The 22,107-nt window shown below is 51.0% G+C and overlaps 7 protein-coding genes across 7 annotated transcripts; 2 read left to right on the top strand and 5 right to left on the bottom strand.

Annotated features, from left to right (window-relative positions):
• Positions 1–130: 130 nt before the first annotated feature.
• Positions 131–2,201, bottom strand: CCOS01_11198 (amino acid permease; the record flags this gene model as incomplete). The annotated part of the gene is made up of 6 exons (XM_060459351.1): positions 131–482; positions 537–572; positions 629–714; positions 765–1,024; positions 1,090–1,788; positions 1,844–2,201. Coding segments are annotated over 6 exons (1,791 nt in total), but the record flags the coding sequence as incomplete, so codon positions are not given.
• A 1,393-nt stretch (positions 2,202–3,594) lies between these two features.
• Positions 3,595–7,404, bottom strand: CCOS01_11197 (uncharacterized protein; the record flags this gene model as incomplete). The annotated part of the gene is made up of 6 exons (XM_060459350.1): positions 3,595–3,641; positions 3,747–5,214; positions 5,505–5,853; positions 6,322–6,550; positions 6,606–7,106; positions 7,164–7,404. The coding sequence occupies 6 exons, from the start codon at positions 7,402–7,404 to the stop codon at positions 3,595–3,597; spliced, it is 2,835 nt and encodes a 944-aa protein (XP_060310082.1).
• Positions 7,405–8,211: 807 nt separating this feature from the next.
• CCOS01_11196 (uncharacterized protein) lies at positions 8,212–9,804 on the bottom strand (the record flags this gene model as incomplete). The annotated part of the gene is made up of 1 exon (XM_060459349.1): positions 8,212–9,804. The coding sequence occupies one exon, from the start codon at positions 9,802–9,804 to the stop codon at positions 8,212–8,214; it is 1,593 nt and encodes a 530-aa protein (XP_060310081.1).
• Positions 9,805–11,612: 1,808 nt separating this feature from the next.
• CCOS01_11195 (uncharacterized protein) lies at positions 11,613–11,877 on the top strand (the record flags this gene model as incomplete). Its single annotated transcript, XM_060459348.1, has 2 exons — positions 11,613–11,741; positions 11,794–11,877. 2 exons carry the CDS (start codon positions 11,613–11,615, stop codon positions 11,875–11,877), a joined length of 213 nt encoding a protein of 70 aa, XP_060310080.1.
• Positions 11,878–12,210: 333 nt separating this feature from the next.
• On the bottom strand, positions 12,211–12,612 carry CCOS01_11194 (uncharacterized protein; the record flags this gene model as incomplete). Its single annotated transcript, XM_060459347.1, has 1 exon — positions 12,211–12,612. The coding sequence occupies one exon, from the start codon at positions 12,610–12,612 to the stop codon at positions 12,211–12,213; it is 402 nt and encodes a 133-aa protein (XP_060310079.1).
• Positions 12,613–14,272: 1,660 nt separating this feature from the next.
• CCOS01_11193 (uncharacterized protein) lies at positions 14,273–14,380 on the bottom strand (the record flags this gene model as incomplete). The annotated part of the gene is made up of 1 exon (XM_060459346.1): positions 14,273–14,380. The coding sequence occupies one exon, from the start codon at positions 14,378–14,380 to the stop codon at positions 14,273–14,275; it is 108 nt and encodes a 35-aa protein (XP_060310078.1).
• A 5,515-nt stretch (positions 14,381–19,895) lies between these two features.
• CCOS01_11192 (uncharacterized protein) lies at positions 19,896–22,014 on the top strand (the record flags this gene model as incomplete). Its single annotated transcript, XM_060459345.1, has 5 exons — positions 19,896–20,308; positions 20,385–21,243; positions 21,298–21,423; positions 21,473–21,564; positions 21,621–22,014. The coding sequence occupies 5 exons, from the start codon at positions 19,896–19,898 to the stop codon at positions 22,012–22,014; spliced, it is 1,884 nt and encodes a 627-aa protein (XP_060310077.1).
• Between the last annotated feature and the right edge of the window lie 93 nt (positions 22,015–22,107).

The following is a 22,107-nucleotide window of genomic DNA, read 5'->3' as shown; positions in this document are numbered from 1 at the left end:
GACCAACCAAGGTTTCAAGTTGTTAGGAGGTTCCATATGTGGGTACATGCTGGTAAAGATAACATAACACGTGAGCAGTAGTTTCAACCATGGCGGCTTCAACCATTCCAGCTATCTATGGGCGAAGGCTTCAATCGATCGGCCCTGAGTGGCCGTGCTTTGTGCTAACCTTACGGTATCGAATAACCTCATGACCTTCCTCGTCATAAGTCCTCTCAGCCACGACCTTATAGCCACCAATAGCGGGGAAGATCTTGGTCCAGAAACCCCAGTATACACCGCCAAGAAGGAGCACGCCCACCCCAACAATTGGGAAGACGTAGTACGGGTAACCCTCTGCAGTCCACGATCCCGTGGGTGGGATGAAGGGAACGATGCAGAGGAACACGTTGGCAAGGACATAGAGGATGGTGATGGGGAAGTAGGTGTGCCAAGGTGATGTCCAGTTCTCTCTCTTGTTCCATTGGAGGTAAAGGAGACCACTGGTAGTGATGTTAGCTGATATTCAATGAAGTCAATCTCCCAGGACAACTTACATCCCAACAAACGCGTTTATCCATGCGCCGGGATATCTGTTTATGTGTCAGTAAATACTTAGTTGTTACTCAACTTGAGGGACTAGACATACGTGTAAAGATCTGTAATGAAGTTGTAAGCTGGCCCTGCAGGAGGGGCGACAAGAACGATGACAGTAACGATCCAATGGAGGAAAAGCTAGTAGTGTATTAGCTTGAGAACATGTGATGCAGATTCTGGGCACGTACGGCTGCAGCCGGAGCATTGAATGGCTTGTTGGATGCCCAGAAGGTGCTGAATGGCAAGAGGCCTTCCTTTGCCAACTCTTGGTTCAGCCGAGCATGGGCGAAACTGACGGCAAGCACATTTCCCAAGTTGCTGATGGCGACGAACGCTGGAAGAGCTCTGGCACCGGCACTGTTACCAAAGACGTTGCGGAAGAAGACACCTGCAACAATGACTTCGGACGTGGCGAGCTCGGTCTTGGGGATGGCGGCAAAATACGCAACTAGAAACCACGGTTAGTCGACGAGCAAACAAACCCCCCGATTTTGAATAGCGAAGTGAACCCACCATTTGCAAGGACGTAGAGAATTGTCACGCCGCCGATGGCCAGAGGTGCAGCAATAGCCAGAGTCTTGCGCGGGTTCTTCAACTCGCCCACAACGTAGTTGGCATTCTCCCAGCCCTTGTAACTGTAAATGATGCGAAGCAGAGCTGTCGCGTATCCATAGACACCACCGTTACCGTAGCCCTCTCCCTCTTCGATTCGGAAAGCATTGTCAAAGTTGTGGGGGTTTGGCACGCGACGTCGGCCAGCCAAAGCGGCGAACCCGGAGAAGACGATGAAGAGTAAGACAATGACCTTGAAGACGCCCAAGACATTGAATAGGCGGATACCCCATTTAGGTGTAATGGCGTGGATGCCGACGGCGAAGGTGGCGCCAGCGATACCAATGCCGCGGGCGGTCCAACCATCCGGGGACTCGGATCCCGATGCGAATAAGATGTATCGGCCGAAGGCAAGGGAGTTTCCGGACGAGAAGCCGAGGAGAATCATCTGCGAAGCGAGCACGCAGGTCGCTAGGTATTTGGGGTGCTTGTAGGCGCGCTCGAGGTAATTCTTTTCGCCGCCGGATCGAGGGATGGCGAGGCCGAATTCGAGGAAGACGCTCATACCGCAGAAGGTCAGGACACCACCGATGACCCATAGCATGAGAGCGACGCCGACGGAGCCAGTTGACTGGAAGATACCGGAGGGAGTAGAGAAGACTGAGAAACGGGGTGTGAGTGTTATCCTCATCGTGATCGACCGTCTGTTACTTACTACCGGTACCGATCATCTTATTTAGAATGAGGAAGACCGCGCCAGTAACACCAATCTTGCGCGACTCATCGAAGGCGTAAACTTCCTGCTGTTTGACCACTCCTACTTCTTCCGCCGAAGCATCGTCCCGTACGACGTGCCTGTCCTCCCCGACATGATGATCGTATTTGAGTGGTGAACTCATAGCTTGCTGTCGGCGCGGGAAGTGAGATTCGGCCGAGCTCGAGTTCTTGTGATGTACACGGCTTTCACGTGCTGGCAAGCACTCCCGGTAGGAGTTCCAATGAAAGAATATGCAGAGCTCCAAGCTAACACAAGCGGATCGGCAAGCGGGTGGTTCTTCGAGAGGCCGACGGGTGCTATATATGTGTCCCTGCCTCGCAGACAGCTAACGGCTGCAATGCTGCGTTGCTGCGTCGCAACCCAAGACAAACGGTGAAAGTGATCATCCCAGGCTTTGCAGAGGTCCCCGCACGTCATGGCACTGTAACGTCACGCAAGGTTCGACCTGCGAACCGACTCGCTGCCTGGTACCACGAGGGCGGCACGGCGGGACACCAAGGAGTAGACGGGCGAGAGAAAGAGCACCCAAGGTTAATGAAAGCGACCTATCGAGGTTCGAATGTTGATGAGTCTCGGGGGTCACCGTAGCTCTGACGAACCAGATCTTGCGGAAACCACAAAATAGCCTCATGAGCCAACATCCATTGCTCCACTCCAATCAGCCAAATCTTAAAAACTTTGCGTGCTTCCAGAAGGAATCGAGCATGGGTGTTGTCTCGGGAGTATGTGCTGCCGTGGCTGACACTCTTGATACGAGGTGATGGTCGCTATGGCTTCTCAAGCTCCCTGAGCTGCCTCTTGAGGCTGAATCGTCATAAATGCCGGCAAGCTCGCGAGGATAGCTTCAGCCAGTTATCAGTGCTGTTCTACGCCTTGAAAATGCGTATCTGTCTTGGAGTGGCCAGGTCAAGTGAGATGAGCATCGCCGCCAAGAGAGCGTCAGCAGGCTGGGCTGTCTGGGCAGCGGCGAACGCAGCCAGAGGTTCAGTGACTTCAGTCCGAAGGCCTTCCAGTTATGGAAGGTCGTTTGGGGCCTTTGAACACGGCCCTCATTGCAAGTTGCTTGGCAGTCCTCTCAAGTTAGGTGAGAGCCTGGGGCCCCAACTAAGACAGCAGTGGAGTCAATCGAGGGGGGCTGGTCGTTTGCCCTGCGGTGCGGCGTTGTTGCAGTGCCAAGTGAACCGGTGGTGAGAAAGAGGAAAGCCAAAGGGATTTTGTTGATGTCGTGCTCGCTGGGGTGGGATGGCGACAGTCGTTGGACCGAGACGTGCCGATGGGCTGTCTTTTTGTTTTGTGCGCTAAAACCTCGAATACCCGCTGATGTGCAGCGTCCGCCCCAGCTTATAGCAACTCTAAATGAGTGCCTTATTTTCGACAATCGAATTGAGTAGCATCCATGCATTCTGTCGTGCGTGCTTGCTACGTTAGTTGTGACCTCTTCTTTCTCAGCCTGTAAATTCGGGCAGACTTCGTTGTGTACTTAAAGCACTTTAGCAGAGTGCTTAGGATGACTATATCTCAGTGGGTAGACTTTATCTCGACTTCAGGCAACTCGAGTCACCAACTCGCCTGAGACAACATAAACTAAGGTAACATTCTATCAAGCCAACTACTGGAAGTTGGAGTGACACATGCACTGTCTCATCTTGTATCGCTCAGGATGGTGATCTACTTCTTCCATTCATCCTCTATCTGCAGATGCCCATGATGCCCATCGTATCGTCTTTGGCTCTTACTGTTTCGTCTTGTGCACAGCGTCTAGTCGTTATGGTGGCCCCGCCCAACTAAACGATCCGAACTAGGTGTCGACCTCCCTCATACTTTACGCACGGCAAGGTACTCTCTTCCGCATTGCTTGCTAGCAAGCTCTCTCTCAACTCCTTGCCCCAACCGCGGGCGATTCCAATGCGACGAAAGGTGCCGTCTTTTCCATTTTTAAGCTGCAGCAATAGCATGTAGATGCTTCCGTCATTGCCTGGTCTTGTTCTGGCTGGCATACAGAATAGTTCCGGTCGATGGTTCTGTGTGCTAACCCATTGCTGGTTGTCATCGAGATAAACGTGTGGTTGATATTCTTTCATGACTGAATCAGCGCGGACACTGACCGAAACGCCGTTAACAATCATCATCAAGAACTCGTAGTTGTTGCTATGACTGCTGAACAAGGCATCGGGCAGAAGCTCAAGTTTCTTGAGGCACCCCCAGAGCTGTAGCCACCCACCGCTGATCAGGCCTGTTGTATCGCTTGTAACATAGTCGAGATGTAGATCCTGTACCTCGATCAACATCTCCACTGCTTCGACGTCCATGATACCCGGAGTAATGTGTCCATCTACCGCCGCCCAAGACCAACTTGGGGCCCGGTAGACTGATGGCCTAGCTTGCGCCTCGCCGACAGCGACAGACCACATCAGTTGCCGCTCTAGATAGCGGCGCCACATCCCTGCAGCATAGCTATCCTGAAGTAACACTCTCATAGCCTTCGCGACAGCTGAAAGTGCAATCAACTTATCGCCGGGAAATGTCAACTTAGCTCGAGTGTAGGTATTCACAATGTTGCACCAGTAATGGTACTTTGACAGATCGCCGTGATCCCGGGGTCTCCAACCCATTTGGTTGTGACAGAAGCCCTTGAACCGACTGGGAAATCGAGATAGATCTATCAGTAAGCCTTCCGGATAAATCTCAGCGTCTTCTTTTTGATGGCACTCCCATAGAATTTGCCGTTGACCAAAGTAAAGCACTCTAGGGGAGAGGAGTCTCTCTTGGAGCACCCAGGCTCTTGTGTTGATGACCGCGCTGGAAACTTCTGTCCTCCAGAAGTTGTAGTCCATCAAGAGAAAGCGATTAGTTTGTGAACCAACAGGAAGCTCTACAATCTGCGGACACAGAGCATCGGGATTGCGGTCGTAAAAGAGGGAGTGGTTCGCGTCTGGGGCATCGGCAGCTGAAATGTTGACAAAGGACCCCGAGTAGATCTTGTCCATGTGCATTGATTCTTGTTTCCAGTCAACGAAGTCATCACCGTGCTGAATAATACACAGGGAGTCGATCCACAGGTACCGAATGTTAAGGCGACGACTCGTTTCCATGGCGTCACGGTACAGGGGAGGGAGGGTGTCGAATGCGATTTCCTGCTGTAGTTGTGCGTAGTTGCTTGTTGTAAGGTTGAAAGACTCCTTCGTACCCCAACAATGACTGAGTGTCGCGTAAGAGCCTTGGACAGGGGTGATGTTCGGTAGGACGAGTCGGCAACTTGAGCTCTCCTGGTCTAGAGGTCCTGTATCTAGGAGGCGGCTGGGGTACCACTGCGTAGTGGTAGATGCATTTGGTTTGGCACCGCATTGTGGGTGTTCAGCTAGACATTCCGTAATCCATCTCTGTGCGACATGAAAGGTTCCTTCGGATCTTGTACTACGGGAGTGGGATTTGATTTGGTATTGAGACGCGTAGACTATGTCTTAAGATCAACATCCGAGGACGCATAATTGATGTCAAGAGGTGTTATTTCGCAGCAGGTAAACATACATTCTTGTGGAAGAAGCAGAACGGTTGCGCGGAAAAACCCTTTGCTTGGATTTCTCTCTAGATCCATAACTTTGCCTCGGTCAAAAGTGAGTTGTAGTAAAAAGGCGCGGGGATATGCGAGTGCTGCTCCGTCTTCCCAAAACACCGAGGTGAGAGGTGACTCGGTTGCTGGAGTCTTTCGTTTCGTCGGTTCACCATTTGACTGCCTGACCTTGCATCGCTCTTCGATATCCAGAGCGGCCCAAAGCCGATTGCAAATATAACATCCAGCGTCCACAGAGGCCGTCAGACTTGTGCTATCGCGGTGATGCGGTATGAGGTGATCCGCGCCGTCTCGCTCGTTACTGGTCAGCGCGTAGTCCTTCCTGAGCTCAAGGACGTGGCGACAACAAGAGCAGATCATCTTGACGTCCTGAGCTCTGCAACTTTGCAAAGTTGCTTCTGATATCAATGTCCCTGCCGAAGACCTATGGCGAAAATTGTCAAACGGCTGCGGTCTACGGTTCAGCTTTATCGCTTGAGCGCGTCGATAACATGCGAACTGTTTTCTTGTTAAAGATCGTTTGCACCCCTAGGCTGCCACGTTGCATACCGCTCGCCATTGGGTGGCTTCAAGGGCCAGATGGGGGCGCAAAAGACATCAGGCGAATCATGTCCTTAGGATGATTCGAAGCAACATCAGGAGGCAATTCACAGGCATCTCATAGGTTTATCTTCTTCCATTTCCTTCAAGGAATGGGCCCCTGTGGTTGCATGGATAAGCGGCGATTCCTGCAGGAGCCCTCCAACAGCAGCTGAAAGTGAAGCGCCGTGAGCACTAAGAGGCAGGATGCTTTCAGTTCGAACAGCTGTCCCCAAAGTAGTTCTTGAAATGTTTACACTAATACTTGTAATACAGCAAGTCTGTCGTTGTTGACATGACTTGTTGAATGGGGATATCGGCCGCCAAGCCAAGCGTTGGCAGCGTGTCGTTCAGAGACGCTGGCCGGGTATCAGCTTCCCCCGAGGGCAGGTTCCTTCGTCCCGAGAAGTCCAGCATCCGATTTGTGAGATCAGCCTGCTGCCAAAGCCACCAAAGTCTGTCGATCTGCACATGGTGGAGGAAGAACAAGGGGTCTGTACTCTCTGTTAGTCTTCAGGTGCCGGAACAACGTAGGTGGTGAGGGCTTACCGTTTGGAGATGTCGAAGGGAACAGGTCTCCTCCAACGGCTGAGTGAATCGCGCCGTGGGGCCCGTTTTCCAAAGTAGTCGCGAATGTAGAAAAGTTGCTAGAGGTTTTGATGATTCCTGAGATCTTCTCGGGCGAGTACAAGCCGCCTTCGTAAGGGCCGGCATTCACCCCAATACCGTCATTGAAACCGCGATTCAGACAATGCGAGAGCGCTGTCGTTGTGTAGTAAGATACGGTAAAGTTGGCGAAAGCCCCGTCAATTACGCACATGGTCAACGGGTTCGGTCGCGTTGGCGAGACTAAACCGCCATTCAGGCCGTTTCCTCCGAATCCGATGGTGGTGTCGTTGGAGAAAACGGGGCTCTTAGACATGTCTTCAGAGTCAAGGGTCCAGTCCCAGTAGGTCATTGGGCCTGTGTACCTGCACTCATCTCTCAAGGCTGTCTCATAGATGTGTACAAAGTACCGATGCCAGGGGAGGAATTGAGCGACAAAATGAACTGCGATCGTTGATTAGCATGATGCCAAATGTTGACGCCTGGAAAGAAAGGACGCACTTTCATTGTTGAGCTGCGCATGGACATAGGGGAAGTCGTTGTATCGCGACGATTTGAGACCGATCTTTGACGGCAACCCATCTAAGCACTTTACTGCGCTGATGTAGTCTGCTTTTGCGGCGCTTGACAGGGATCGCCACTCGATTCTTAGCGGCGCATCTTGAACTGGCAGAGCGATGGTCTCGCTGACCAGCGCTGCTAATAACGCAAGATATCCGGCGCTCTTGGTGAAACCCTTCATGATGGCGAGTTGCTAGAGTATCGAATCGGTGTACGAAGCAAAGGATTCAAGTTGACAATTATGTTGCGGTTTTCAACCCACAAGTATCCAAAATACCATGGTCATCTTCTCGTATTACTCGGTTTAACCCCTCTTAGCGCATGCTGCAATTTCGGTACCGCCTTCGTATAAGGGGGGCACCGAGCTTAAATTACGGCTTCGCGGATGATCCCTCCTCCACTTGTCGTTCGTCGCCCTTCCAGATCTTCGTACACGAGTTCTTTCAGATCACCGATGGAGATGCTCTATGCGTCACTCAATACGCTGGAACTCGAATGGCGGAGCTAAGTACCTACTCAAACAGCAGTTTGAGAGGCCGCAATATCGAATGCGTCTTCCTCCATCCAGGCCGGGTTAGGTTCTAGGGTGCCTTAAGACATCAATTACAGGGTATTTCGAGTCAGCCAGCGCAATCTCTACAACGACTTAGCTTTGCATGAGAACCCGCACCCGAAATTCCCGATAACATCGCTCTTAGGCGAAAGCTTCCTCCGGCAACGCCGTGCGCTCCACTCCGCGTCGGAGAGTCGGGGAGTTAACAGTTGAGTTCGCCGGGTCCGATGAGATAGGAATCACACCACAAAAGACATTCTTGAGCGCGCTTCGAATTAATAAAAGGTATTGACACAGCATCAATGGATTCAAGTTGGGCCTTGATGCATGGCATCGGTTAGCTGACTTGAGTATGCAAGGATACGAAGCTTTGTAAATCTCGAAAAAAACGACGCTTGCGATCTAAAAAGCTTAAAGAAGAAAAAGAAAAGAGGTTTAAGCTGTCACCATCGCCGAGCTCCGTCGCATTACCAGTACATCGGTGTCATCATCCGCCGAGGTTCTAGCAGCATTACGGGAATGAGAGTCTCGATGTCCGCATCCCATTTCGCCCTCCAAAGCCTTTCCAACATCGGTCTTCTTTGCCTTGCCTTCACCAGATCCTATCGAATTGGTCACACTCTGTGCTAGAGTTGACTGAGAGAAGGATTCAACTACTCCATCGGCACCACCCGTGGACGAACATGCCCGGCTCCGCGGTCGCGATGGATTTAAAGTCCTCTCGTCGGCCTCCACATTCGAAGGGTTGGGAGCTCCATCTCCTACATTCGCTCTATTCGAGGGATGGCACATCGGCTTGAGGATGAGGGAGGGGCCCTCCAAAGTGGGATATCTCTCACTGATATCGTCGAAAATGTCCCAGTGATGTGTGAAGTATGTCACCCTGGGAGTTTGCCGGTGACCTTCGTAAACATTTCGACCCCATATTTGGCCGATCAGTTCTCCCGTCTCATCGTGCACTACGGCGGCACCCGAGTCACCGCACACGCCGGGACCCTCGGAATTCCAGTCTTCGACCAGCATGAGATCTCCAAGGTTCATCAAACACCATTCCCGGGTAGGCATATGTGGGTATTGGCGGACTTTGGCAGGTGTCTCGCATACCACAGCATATCGAAATCCACTACTTCGGCCAGTTGTCTGGACAATCTGCAGTTGGGGGCGTTGCACAAAGGCTCCTGGGATTGGGTCCGAACGATCATCAACCTCGATACCCGATGGTGCATATCGAAGACAGTTCTGAACTTCATTTTTCTCGGCTTTGCAAAAGGCCCAATCCGTAACTACTTGCGTAGTTGGCTTGCATTCTCCCTGAACACTTGGCGCAAAATGGCTTAGAGATCTCGATGGACGAGTTGTTCTGTACATCCGTCCTGAGTAAGCCTGAAGCTCCCCAATCTGTAGTGGTCCCTCGTCCTCGTTGCAATCAATGTAGGCTGGGTGGAACAAACCGTAGCGCGGCACCGGGTACGGATTATCCAGCTCTTTCCAATTCTCAATACCATGGAACATATGCCAGTTGACAATCCAGCCATTACAGCCGCCGAGTCTGATAGCTGGTCCAAGGGTTGCGGCGCAATCGCTCTCTTCAAAGCTGACAGAATCCCCAAGCAGTCTCTCGCTGTGCTTGCGACAGTTTCGAGGCTTCTTCAGCTCGTTATCTGCGTCCTGACTCGAAGCGAGTGCGCCTGCAGCACGCCCGACGTGCCCGATGGAAAACTCGACCGTGATTGTGTCCTGAAGCTCTTTGGATTCCGCAAAATACAACAAGATCTTGCTCCGGATCTTGTTACTGGTGTCTCCAGGAAGCTCCTTGGGCGTCATAACCTCGACAACTCTGGTGCCGCTTCCCTTGCCAGGGCGGTTCCCGAGTACGTAGCCGCAATCATATCCGACACTATCTCTTAGATCTTGATCGAAGTTCGGCGACACTTTCGAATCCCAGATGTCTACGAAGGCTTTTGATGTAGACTTCAGTGCGTTAAGATGCTCACGTAGTGCTTTGAGGTCGACAGGCTGTTGCGCCATGACTCCAGCGGGCCTCGATGCTTCCTGTTTCGGTACGATGGATCTTATGATTACCCCTTGATCTTGAGGAGTCACGATTTCTTGGCGGCTCTCTTCCGTAATGGGCCTGGGGAAGGTGGGCGATAGACCTGGGACGGAGTTCCGCTTTTCCGACTGCCGTGAAAGTGGCGATGGTCTTGGAATCCCAGTATCTGAATGTCGACGTCGGAATAGATACCTGATTTTTGATGTGGCAGAACTCAGAGAAGTTCCGCTGCTGCTCAAGAATGAGCTCAAGGTAGAAGATCGAGTCGGGTTTGGAGATGGGTGGCTGAAAGGCGGAATTTCAAAAACTGGATGACAGAGTTCAGCTGAGTCGACATGTAACGCGTCGTCTAGATGACTTGGCCTTCGCCACGGGGGCGGCTGTGCGAAAGTTTTCGGTGCAATGCTCGCCAGGTTCCAAGCCAAGTATGGGTCTGGAACTTGCCCTTCCGAGTCCTCATCTAAGAATTGATGTTGGGCCTCCTGTTGGCTTTTAGGCTCGAACCTTTTCTCCCTAAGGTGTGTCAAATGTTAGCCTGAATGTGGACCCGAACATGCTCCTTGTCGAGTGAACATGGAACCCGAGTGCATGAAAGGACTGGACAACACAAACTTATTTCTTTTGTTCTTCCTTGATTTGCTACGCTTCCGATTCTTTTCATTACGCTTGGATTTCTGCTTGACGCGTTTACAACGAACAATTTCTTTGATCGATGTAAAGGAGGTGAAGCTTTTGAGATGCATCTTGGCCTGTGTATTGGCATCACACTGCAGCTGCTTGTGTTCAAGTCGCTATGCGCAATTCTCGAATCGTACAAGGACAGAGCGGAGCGTCGGCGATCATGGCACTTATGCACTCGAGTTCCAGTCTCATAGAGGCCATGTATTTTACGTCGCCCCATCTCAATGCGAATCTGCCTGGTGCTTGCTGCCCTGGAAATGGCGGAAAGCCCCTGGCTGCCTCATGGCGTTGCGGCTGTGCCTCATGGGAAACTGATCTGGAAAAAGCCCATCTGCGGCCTGAAGCGGTATGGTGTTAGCTGGTGTAAGACAAGAGGAGCTCGACTAGGCCCAAACCCTCTAGCTGCAGAAGGTTGCTGTCTCGGGCACAGTCAACAGGCAGATTGAGGCAACCTGTCAGCTTTTCGGTGACCACACGGAAGTTTGATTGGCTGCGTATGGAACCGAAATCCTCCACCCTTGTCCTTGGTTGAAAATGCTTCTTCTTCTTCTTATTTTCGTGTGTCTTGTTGAGCATTGCTAAGTCAAAGAGCCTCATTCTCACCGTGACCAATGTGTTGTTTGGCATCTAGAACCGGTCCGCGACATCCAGATTTCTATGTAGGTACTTACACTTTCTGTCTAGTAGGATGACTCAAGTTAGGATTCCTTCCAAGTCGAATGACTGTAGGCGATGTTTTGATACATTCAAATCCGAGTTCGCCGTGGATATGAGGTATTGGCTCTTTGGGAGACGCTCCCGTGCAAAATCCGGATCGCAACCTTTGCAAGCCCCGCGCTCAATGAACAGTGATTCACTGGTCTGAGTTTCGACGACTAAGCAGATGCCTTCAAAAGGCGGGAAAACATTCCACCACTTGCAAAATTTGTATTTTTCCAAACTTCGGGGTGTTCTTTTGGCGATCAGCAGGCCAAACATTATCACAAACACGCGTTTAGAACATCAGAACCCAGTGTCTCGAAATCGTCAAATCGTCGAACATCAGCTATCACGCGACAATCACATAAAATCGCACTCTCGAAGAATCGGAAACCAAGTCACGATGATGAAAATCCGTGGCGTCCTTCTCTCGGCCATGGTAGTCACTACGATTGCGCAGCAGGCCAACTTTGGATACGAGCGGCTTGGAGAGCGTCGCGATGTTCTTCCCCTCCTCCCCGGGATGGGTTTCGTAGGTTTCGCATATGTGCCTTTCGGAAACAGCTGCTAATTAGTCGAGGCAGATTCACACATTTCTGTATGACACGATGAACATCATTCAGGAATTCGGGCACTGGCTAGCGGCCAACACCACTGCCTTGGAGTGAATGAGGCCTGAATAGGCTGGAGATGGCGAGAGTCGAAGGGGAGATGGAGAGGAAGTAGGAAGCATGAGGCAGATCCTTACTTAAACAAGAGTACAAGACTCGTTCCAACGGAATGGCATCGTGGCTCACAAGCTGCGCGCTGCCCGCCAACCAATCCCCGTGAATATCCCGCTGCGATCACGTATGTGAGCACGTACGTGAGGTAAGAAGTAAACATTTATTTATAGCTCTAGCCACAGCTTGTACTGTATAACCCGTGTATCCAAAACTCCATTGCACCGTTACCAGCACGAGAACAAGACCATCTCAGTGTCAAGGCTAATTCCGACTAATTCAAGCCTCAACCTCCTCCTCAACCTCAGCATCCTCGGCATTCTCGGCATTCTCGACCGCGCGGCGACCGTTCTTTCTATTCTTCGAGTTCTTGGAGTTCTTAGAATCCTTGGATGCTTGCGAGTGATACGAGGCAAGCGAGTCCTTGCAGCCTTTTCCACAGTTATTAGCGTCCTGCTTCTTGTGGTTGGCGTCGTGCTTCGCAACATCAGCCGGAGTATTGGGGCCCCTGGCTTCTCTGGTCTCGATGTTGGTCTCAATGTCGAGAGCCTCAACTGGGGCAGCATCCTGGAGTCCCTCTCCGGCGAGCGCAGTCAGATCATGAGGCTGGGCGACGGGCATGGCCGTGACGACACCGGTAGCGCTCAAGGTGGCAAGGAAGAGAGTGGCGAAGAAACGCATTTTGGCGGTTGATGATCAAGATTTGAAGAAATTTGAATTGGTGTTTTTTCTGTAGGAGACGAATTGATAGAGTGTTTGAGCAAGCTGGAGAGGCTGAAGTTTGATACAAGAGATGGCAGTCAAGTGAGCTGATGAACAAAGAGAAAGCCGTTGAGGAAGGGAATGGCTTCATCCTTTTATAATCGACGCCAGCCACAGTTCATCCCGCAGTGACACCTGCCCTCTCAAGCCTGAAGCGATAATGATCCACGATCTGCCGACTCATGAGAGTTCATGTTGCCGTGCTACATCCTCAGTCGGACGATAGCCCCACTCCTCGATCAACAGCCCCATGCAAGCATAGCAAACGGACGGCCATCATTAGACGACGCGGTTATTGACTTAGACTTTGGGGCTGTTAGTCTACCTCCTTTGTATTGCGACTAGTCGTTAAGGTTAAAATAATGTTGTGGTAAGGTCTGGAGCCAAGATTCATAGAACAAAACGGTTTTCGTGAAACGAAGAACTCTAAACGCTAACATGGACTGTTTACTCGTAAAGACCACTTACACTCGGCGTAAGTCAGTAAACAGGGGAGCAGTCTCGGAACGCCGAGCCGATGACTCGCGCCTTTTTCCCGCCTGTGCGAGTGATCGCTCGGTTGATCTGCAAACCCCCTCAGTTGGCAAGTGTCCGGACGAGGGATCTCCCTGCATGGGCGTTTTGTCGTGGTGCCAAACAACCTTTCGGCACAACCTTATTCTGCACCTCAAGCCAGCCTTTAGGACAGAATCTATCTGACTCTTCTAACCAAGTTGAAATCAACTCTACGATAGAGGTCCCGGTCTCGCCTCATTAATTAGATTGTTCTGTCCTTGCGAGGTCTGGCCGAATGGAGGATCTAGTTCATAGCGCTGTGACTGGTCCAATGTTCATTAGCATCACTCTCTTCAGCTAGAGCAGGGCCCCCACACCCGCCATTCAGGTCGATCAGGAGCGCTTGCGAAACTTGCTCATATCAGAGCATCTTGTCGAAAGTACGCCAGTGTCATCTCTTCCCAGTCATGGCACTTGAGATGCCAAGTTGGGGGCTAGGAGTCCATGATCTGTGAACTCCCTGCCGATCTAGGGCGCCGACACGTCGACAGCGTCTGTGCTAACATGGGTCCAAATACTCCTCTCGCTTTGAAGACCATCCTTTGCTATAATACGAATCCGATATACCGGTGCCAGCTTTACGATTTGAAATCCGTAAAGTCGTGTAGGTAGTCGAACAAGCATCATGTCTACTTCGATAGCTGCAAGGTACGAACTTTACTCGGCGAAAGTTTTTAGCCTCAACCAGTTCTGTGGGATCACTACACCACGAAAGAGGCATTTAGGTACATACAAGCCGTCGCACCATCTGTATTGTCTGCTAACTCAAGGACAGAGTTCAAGGGACTGGACAAGCTTGAATTCTTGCTGCTGTTCAGACGGCCGCACCATTGAACCTTACAAGCTGCGCCCCAAAAGGTCCGAGGGACGTAAGGCTCAAGATGGCCTAGCACAAAAGAGACCATACTCATATGACAGCTATTGGCTTGTTAGTCCATATCCCTCGGATTCTATACGAGTATGGTTGCCTACCAAATGTTATCGTCAGGAAACATAGGAGGCCAAGAAGTCCAGAGGCCCATACTTAGTTAAACCAGTGCTGGAAAAAAACCCCGCGTACTCTTTGTAAATGGAAAAGGAGCGCACGGCACGCATTACGCCAAGTCCATGACGGGCGCGTTGTCAATCCCATAGTTACGTGTCGCGCGGTGCCATGAAACACGATAGCGAGCGAGACCGAGCAAACTTGCGAGGCAGAACGACAGCCTTGGCGGGTAAACAGGTCGTAGATACCGAGGGACGGGCAGTGTGATGGCTGGATGGATTACGAGCGGCTGGGAATACCTTGTCACGTTCGGCGTCGAGCGAGCCACTATGTCTCGAGGAGCACAGATGACATGAGAAACTTTGAACACAAGGTCTTCGAGATGCCGAGTCGAGTGGGGGATGCGGTAGGTTACAGGCGCACGGAGACTTTTTCTCGGCCGGCTTTGGTAGGGCGTACACGTGGCCGAGTTTTACCGGGGAGTGTAGCGGTGCCGAGCTTTGATACCTCGGGGTTAATTAGTCGACGAGCCCGATTAGAGATGTTGAGAAGACACTCCGTGGCCGATTGCGTTTCACGGAGGTCATGATTCAACCTTGAAATCTTGACCGGAGGTTTCTTCTCTCGAGTCGAAGAAGTAGCCATGGTCAAACGCAGGGCCGTATTCCCCTCTTTATTCAGAGGAGTAATTGCGAGGCCGTCGCGGAGTCAAGGCAATGGAAAGTCGAAATCATTGCCGCAGACAGTTCAGTGCCCAAGAGACACCTGGGCGTTGACGCGCTTTGCTCAGTGACTGCATCGCAAGGTACCTAGTCGAGAAGCTGCGGAGGTTTTGGCACTAGACTTTTGTCAGAAACATGTAAATTACTCCCAGCTGATTCCATAGTGGATCGAGGAGTCATACACTGTAAAGAACCTTCCGAATTGACCAGTAACCGTTGCAGTCTGGGTCAGGGATGGCCATGGCTACTTACTCCATCAGTGTCGTTTTGCCACCCAGCGTGGTGGAATCAGAGAAACCGAACTCGGTGTGATTCAATAACCAACATAGCTCGATTCATAGCTTTGGCAAGATCATCTCCGAGATTACTTCCGAGAGCATACTTTTCATTCTCACGCGCAACGATAGCTCTCTACAAGCGGGCATAGTCTGCAACTCGTCTTGATTCAAGTTGAGGCAGTTATCGCATTTCGCTGAAGTTTGCGTATCTCAGCAAGCAGGCAATCTCGACCATGACAAAGCGTCCGGAAACGAGAATACCAGAGACTGAGGCATGTTTCCCCATGAACTAGGTAGGTAACTGACCACAAATACACCTCGAGCATGCTGGAACAGTGTCTAGATGAGGCCTGTAGCTACATTTCGGTGCCACACATACTTCTGTTACTTCTGTCTGATCTCATGAGAGGGGAAACGGCAATCAGGCCCACAACGGTAGCCGCAGCTCGAAAGCTGTGACATCGCAGCCTTCTCGGTTTCTTACTTTCACAGTTTTATTACACAGATATCACCGTCCAGATGATCTTTAGCGATCCCGCAGATGACGGTAGATTCGACGCAGCAGAGTTCTTCCGATCAAGAACGATTTTGAGCCCTGCGAGCAAATTCAAGATCAAGTTCCGGGCTAGACTTCTTTCTCATGTACAATTTGAAACCTAACTTTGTTTTTTCGGGAGGTTTAATTGGAAGCTCAAAATTCTGCTGTTGTTTAGGCTGACATTCGTCATCCGAAAAGAAGAGGGATCGACATTACGCACAAAAGCCTCCCGGTGGGGTAAGCTTCCTTGACCCGAGCCGAAAAGCCTGCCGATATCCAGATTCACTAGCTAGAAACTTACGTTTACATGCCATTTCAGACCAGGATGAAGATTACGATTATGGGTAAAGAGTCTGCATAGCTCGGTACTCCTCGTGCTGTATTAATTGTTCAAAAGATAAACCTCATTGGAGCAACGATATGTGATCCGAGTAAGTGGAGTGAAATCTCTGTGTTGAAATGATATTAATGCCTCCGATGACCCGGTGAGTCTCATAAAAACACACTAGGCTATGTAACATTCCGCTCCTCTTCAGAAGCATCCGGCAAGCTGCCAGCGGGATGGTTTGGGCTCTTTTCGATTAGCCGATGAAGAGGGGAAGTTGTCCGTTCGAGCCGAGCTGCTGCCCACCGGCCCGGCGCTCAGGGTTCACTGGCGGTAGTCAAAAAGGGTATGCGTCTCAGCAAAGGATTTGCCTATGTAACAATGATGAGACAGGCAAAGTGCATGTCTAGAGCCCGCTGAGCCAATGGGACATACTTCATGGCATGGTTACAATAGGGGCTTTCTTGGCGGCAAGGTCCGCGATGAATGATATTTCTCGTTCGAGTAATCAATAATTCCGATGTTTGATTGGAAATGGCTCAACAAGTGAGTGTGAATACCTAGGTAGTCGAACTTTGATCTTATTGCTGCCCGAAAGTGGTTGATCTGGCGTTCTAGTAATCTCCCGTCAAAGAAAGTATCGTCATGAAATCAGCTGCTCTCTGAATATTTCGCTTGATTTTCTCGTAGTATGATGGCGCATAAGGGGCAATTGGGAGGCGAATGGACCATACGAACGACTCTTCCGCCAGATACACTTACAGCCAACGGAGGACTCGTGGGCTATACCCAACGACATCGTCCTTTCATACATAAACGCAGTTTGATATACCATTAATGCATGTGGCTTCGTGCAGGCCGGAAGACCCTGCCCTGCTGACTTGTATGCCGACGGTCTCGTTAGAACAGTAGCTGTCTTAGTATCTGGTTGCTCTACTGCGCAAGGCTTAGGTAACAGTTTTCTTACCTAGCACAACATCAATTCTCTTTTTAGGTCATAATCACAGAATCATGCCTGGGTGAAGATCGTCACACACAACTTCTAAGCTAGAAGACCTGAGTCGCTTAATATAGATCCAACGCTTCAACTGGCCAGACTGCGTGGTCAGACACAGCGGATTGGCACGGTAATGAGCCTTGATCCCAAATTCATCGACAAATGTACAGAATACCCAAGCCCGAGTGGCGGATTTCCAATCTCTCCTATGCTGGACATGCGTCCTTTCCCGAAGGATACCCGTCTCGGTGAAATGCCTCTGGATCTGGATAATAAGTTGAGTACTTAACTATCCCATTATACGGGTACGTCAACAGATTTTGACTTTCGAAGCTCTCAGTGTAGGCTGATATTGGAGAAGAGAGGAGCTGTGAAAATTTCATTTCAAACTTTCATTTTCCTCGATCATTCTCAAAATCAGATCAATATATCCTCATCGTCACTGTGATTCAAGTATACTTCAGATTAATGCCGAAACTCAATCAGAATCTACCGGCAAGTTGGTGCCGTCCTACTCAGTTTGAACAGAACTGGCAATGCACCTTCTGTCCGAAGTGTGATTTTTGAGGTCATGTCGGAGTCGCCTTTGCCATCGACTCTCGGTGCTTTTAGAGAGGTACATAAGAAGAGGCGAGTAACGTTGCATGACCTGAAGAGATATGATGGGTATCAGCGGCAATTGCGAAAGCAGACGTTTTCTTTTCTCTTCAAAACTGTGAAGATGAGGCGGATTCGATCTCGATTGTGTCTAGTCGCATTTTACGAATCTGGAATTTCCCTATACCCCAGTGCACACCAAAGTTATCCGAGGCCAACGGGAGCCAAGTACGGCGTAGACTTCAGAAGTGACACCCTTGTCTCTCCCACCTGGGCGTTTCTCCTGCGCAAAGTGGGATGAGGGTTCAGCTTGAATGTGATTGCAGGGCTAAGAATCGCGCCTGACCGCTATTCATTGTTGGTTGATGTTTGTGCAAGATTGCCGCACGCAATAAGTAAGGGGCGAATTGGAATGTTGTTCAGCTTCTTGTTTTCTGGCTATCTGGTTGGTTGAAGAACACTTGGTGCCAAGAAGGAAGTGCGAGGTGCATGCTACGTAACCATTATGTGCATGAAAGAAAAGGTTCTGAGTCTCTGTAACCATGTGGTATCCAAGATTGATCAACTGGCAACCCAATAATATGCGTGCGATTTCTTTGAGTGAGTAATAAATGGCGCTGGTTGTGAGGTGTCATCGCAGCCAGCTCACAAGCGGATCGGGCGATGGACTTTCATTGGGGGCTAGAATTCAAGATTCAGGCTGGACCTGCCGTCGCACTTCACCCCACAAACATTTAGATCGTCTGTGCATGTCTTGCCTGTGCCCATGTCTGTGCTAAGAAGTGATCGGCACCATTCGAGTGTTGGTCTCAAGATGAAACTTGGCGTTGGTTTCTCTCGAACGCGTCTAGATGATTCTACGCCTGACTGATAGGCGGCCTTGGGTGAGCTTATTTGATCAGCCAGGATATTGACAATGAATGGGAGCTCGATATTTCAGGATTGCCACAGATCCCATGACGTTGGCGTGTGTCAGTCGGCGCAGTCAGTACGACACCAAAGAGTCAAAGGCTCATGTTGGATTGACATCTTCAAGGGCAATACCAAGGGAAGAAGCAAGATGCGAGGTGAGCTGAACCACCCCCACGGCCAAATTTTTCCACTCACAGAATCAGGGGCGGAATTCGGGCTTATCTCCAGGCCTGATCCGGGGGGATGAGAGATGCGGTGTAGAACCAACAGCGCAACGTGTTGGAAAGATGGAATATTGAAATTGAGGAACAAAGAAAGGACACTGTGACGGGGGTGCCATGCGATCAGTGGCTGCGGCACAGCCACCTCTGGCTGCGCCGTCGGCGAGTACGTACCGAAGTGCCGTTCTTGAAAAACTTCCATTGGGCAACAACGCGAGGTACAACTGTACGCGAGTACCTTAATCCCGTGATCTAGGTTGGCTAATTGGGGAAGGCAGAAGCACCGGAAGGCAGGCGCGGGTCGATGTTACCTTATCGCGCGAAGGAGGAAACAACACACCGCGGGCCTTCCCTCGCAGCGCTCTTTCCTTCTTCCCCGTCCCTGCGTGTGCCACAAAGAAAGAGTACGTATCGGCTTAGTCAGATTGACTGTTTGCTCGCTGGGGCGCGGCTCCAAGTCCACGTCCACCCGACGTCCCCTCCCCCTCCACCTCCACTACTCTCCCGGCCGTGTCAATTTCAACCTCGATCTGCCCGTGTGTTCTCCTCATCTCATTCTACGTTTGATGTTTCCGATCGCTCCTCGGACGCAAAGAAGGAGAACGCAGAAAAAAACCCCGCCAAAGCCTGTTTCCTCCAGCACATTTCAGCCCGGTCAGAAAAACCGCCCCCATTTCGAGGTTGTACAGAGACGGCATCCTCCCGGCGATTGTGCCCCTCCGGATCGCATTCATCTACATATCCGAGATCGGGCCTGCATTTCTTCAGCGAATCCATCCATTTCATCGGCAATTAGCACACGTGTAGCCAGACGGTGGATCTGCGCATCCGTCAACCGTACCAGGGAGGAACAGAGAAGGATTCCTTGGGGTGCGCGGCCCCTCACCGTGGCTCAGACAGTAGGAAAACTTAACCCGGTTTTCCCTGACCTGTTATCCCTCGTGTGAGAAAGATATCCGTACGGATATCGTATCCACCGCCAAACATCCCGATTGCTCATTGTCCTTCGCCATCGCGTCACCGGATGGGACTCCCGTGACCAGATTCGACGCGTCCAGCGCTCGCTCGAATCATGGGCCAGAAACAGGAAGACGACGATCTGCTAAACGGTGATAGCAGACGGCACAGCGAGCCCAGCATCAAGCGTCGCCGCATCACAAAGGCCTGCGATTTCTGCCATCGCCGAGGACGGAAATGCAAGCCCGTGCCCGACGGAGGCGGGGTCGCCTCCGTCGCCAGTCCTGGTGGCACGCCAAGTTGTCTGACCTGCATCGAACACGGCGCGACCTGCACATGGAACCGTGTTGCTGCCAAGCGAGGCGTCAAATCAAAGACGTCGCCGTCGTCTTCAGTGAATAATAATAACAAATCCCAATCCTTTGACGATGCCGATGGCGATAGGTGGTTCTACGACGAGAGCCGCCACGGGAGCAGAGGGCTCATTTATCGACTCATCGTCATCTTTTTTGACACTGTATACCCAGTGTGCGTTCATCCCACCATCGTCCCTATTTGGTCTGCATCTTTTGTGCTACAATGAATAAGCTAACATTGGCTGAAGATTTCCATTTTTCGACGAGGTGTCCTTACACAAGGAATGGGAGGCAACCAGCCTGTCATCTAGCAGGGCTTCTTTCGCCCGGCTAATGGCCATATGCGCATTGAGTTCATGTCACGTCAGAGATGGCGCCTTATTCAACCCGGATACGCCCACTCCTCTTCTCCCTGAGCATCACGAGGCCTATATGCAGGATGCAGAAAGGGCCATTCCGGAGAGAAATCGCGACATCCGCAGTTCCGAAGCCTTTGAGTATTTACAGGTTCTTGGCACTTTATCCCTGGCCGCCACACAGCTCAAGGACGACCCTCTATTCCATGAGTGTATGGGCCGTTATCACACATTAGTAGCTCAGCACACCTTCCATTTTGAAGCGCGCTGGCCCTCGAATCTTACATATCCGGAGAAGCATGTAAGGCGGCAGTTCTTCTGGTCAATGTACCGTCTAGAAGTCCATGCAGCGCTGATCGACGGCCATGTGGTTCGGTGCCCCGAACTACAATGCGCTGTTGCATATCCGCAGCAGGTCAACGGCCTAGCCGGAATTATAGATGCGTCAGGGCAGACCGAGAAGACCCGATTCAGCCATGGCAGCTGGCTCACCGGCTGGAACTACATCACCGACCTGTATCGCGTTCTGGAACATGTCATTGTCCGAATGCGCAAAGATCGACTAAAGACGCTCGACAGAGGTCCAATTCAACACGAACCACTTATGCCAAACATCGACGACATGTTGCAACTGGTTCTTGGAAAGAAGAGCAATCTTCCTCTATATGCCACCAGCGCTTATCCGGCGTCCAAAGACGTGGAGGCAAACCTATGTGGATTTCAAGTGGCCAATATCGCTTGTACCTTTCAGGTGGGTTCGGATCTTTGCATAGCAAATGGTCCTATGGCTAACATCAACTCGAAGCTACTCCGGATGGCGGCATTCGCATGCCACAACAAATTTGAAGATGCTTGTGGCGCTGCGCTTGAACTAATACAAGAGATTACTCTGGTGCCGGTGGAGTACTTGCGGGCAATCGGATATCCCATGGTATGCTCCTCTCTTACTTGACCGATGCTGTGCTGATATTGCTACGCAGCTGCAAGAGTTGGCAGGAGTCGCCCACTTGCTTAGTAGCTTCATTGCCCGCCAATTGGTCGACTGGCAGTACTACAAACTTCGCGAAGTCATGTACGTTGGAGCCTGCATACCCCTTGTCCTATATCTAAGGTATGCTGACTGGTCAGGACTTCCATGGCCACATTTCTTCAGAGCCTCGCACCGTCTCTTCCTTCAGCAAGCCAAGCAGGCGCACGAATCTTTCAGTATATTCACAAACTAGAAGAGATACTTCTTCGACAGAGCCAGGCAATACCAACAGTGACAGCAGTACCGGCAGTATCGGTAGCGCCGGTCATGCACCATCAGCCCGAGATAACGAATGACCCACGGGTCATGGACTTGATGCCCCAGCCGCCACCACAGCAGCAGCACCCAGGGTTTCTCGAGCAATATGCGTTACCAAATACTTCCTTTTACAATTTTCAAGCAGATTTTATCGGCAACATGTGGAACAATGCCTTCAATGACGGGGCGGAGATTGATTGGGCCGGCGCAATTGAGAGCTGGGGGACGACTTGATTTTGCGTTAATTCCTGCCAGATCTATCATCATATCAATATATCGACATCATTTAAAGTGGCTACTAGCCCCCGTCTTACACATCGGGCCCTT

The sequence above is a fragment of the Colletotrichum costaricense genome (assembly GCF_030867565.1).
Source record: "Colletotrichum costaricense strain IMI 309622 chromosome Unknown Scaffold_12.1, whole genome shotgun sequence".
Taxonomy (NCBI): domain Eukaryota; kingdom Fungi; phylum Ascomycota; class Sordariomycetes; order Glomerellales; family Glomerellaceae; genus Colletotrichum; species Colletotrichum costaricense.
Note: the sequence above shows the minus strand (reverse complement) of the source record. Positions and strands in the feature narration are given on the sequence as shown.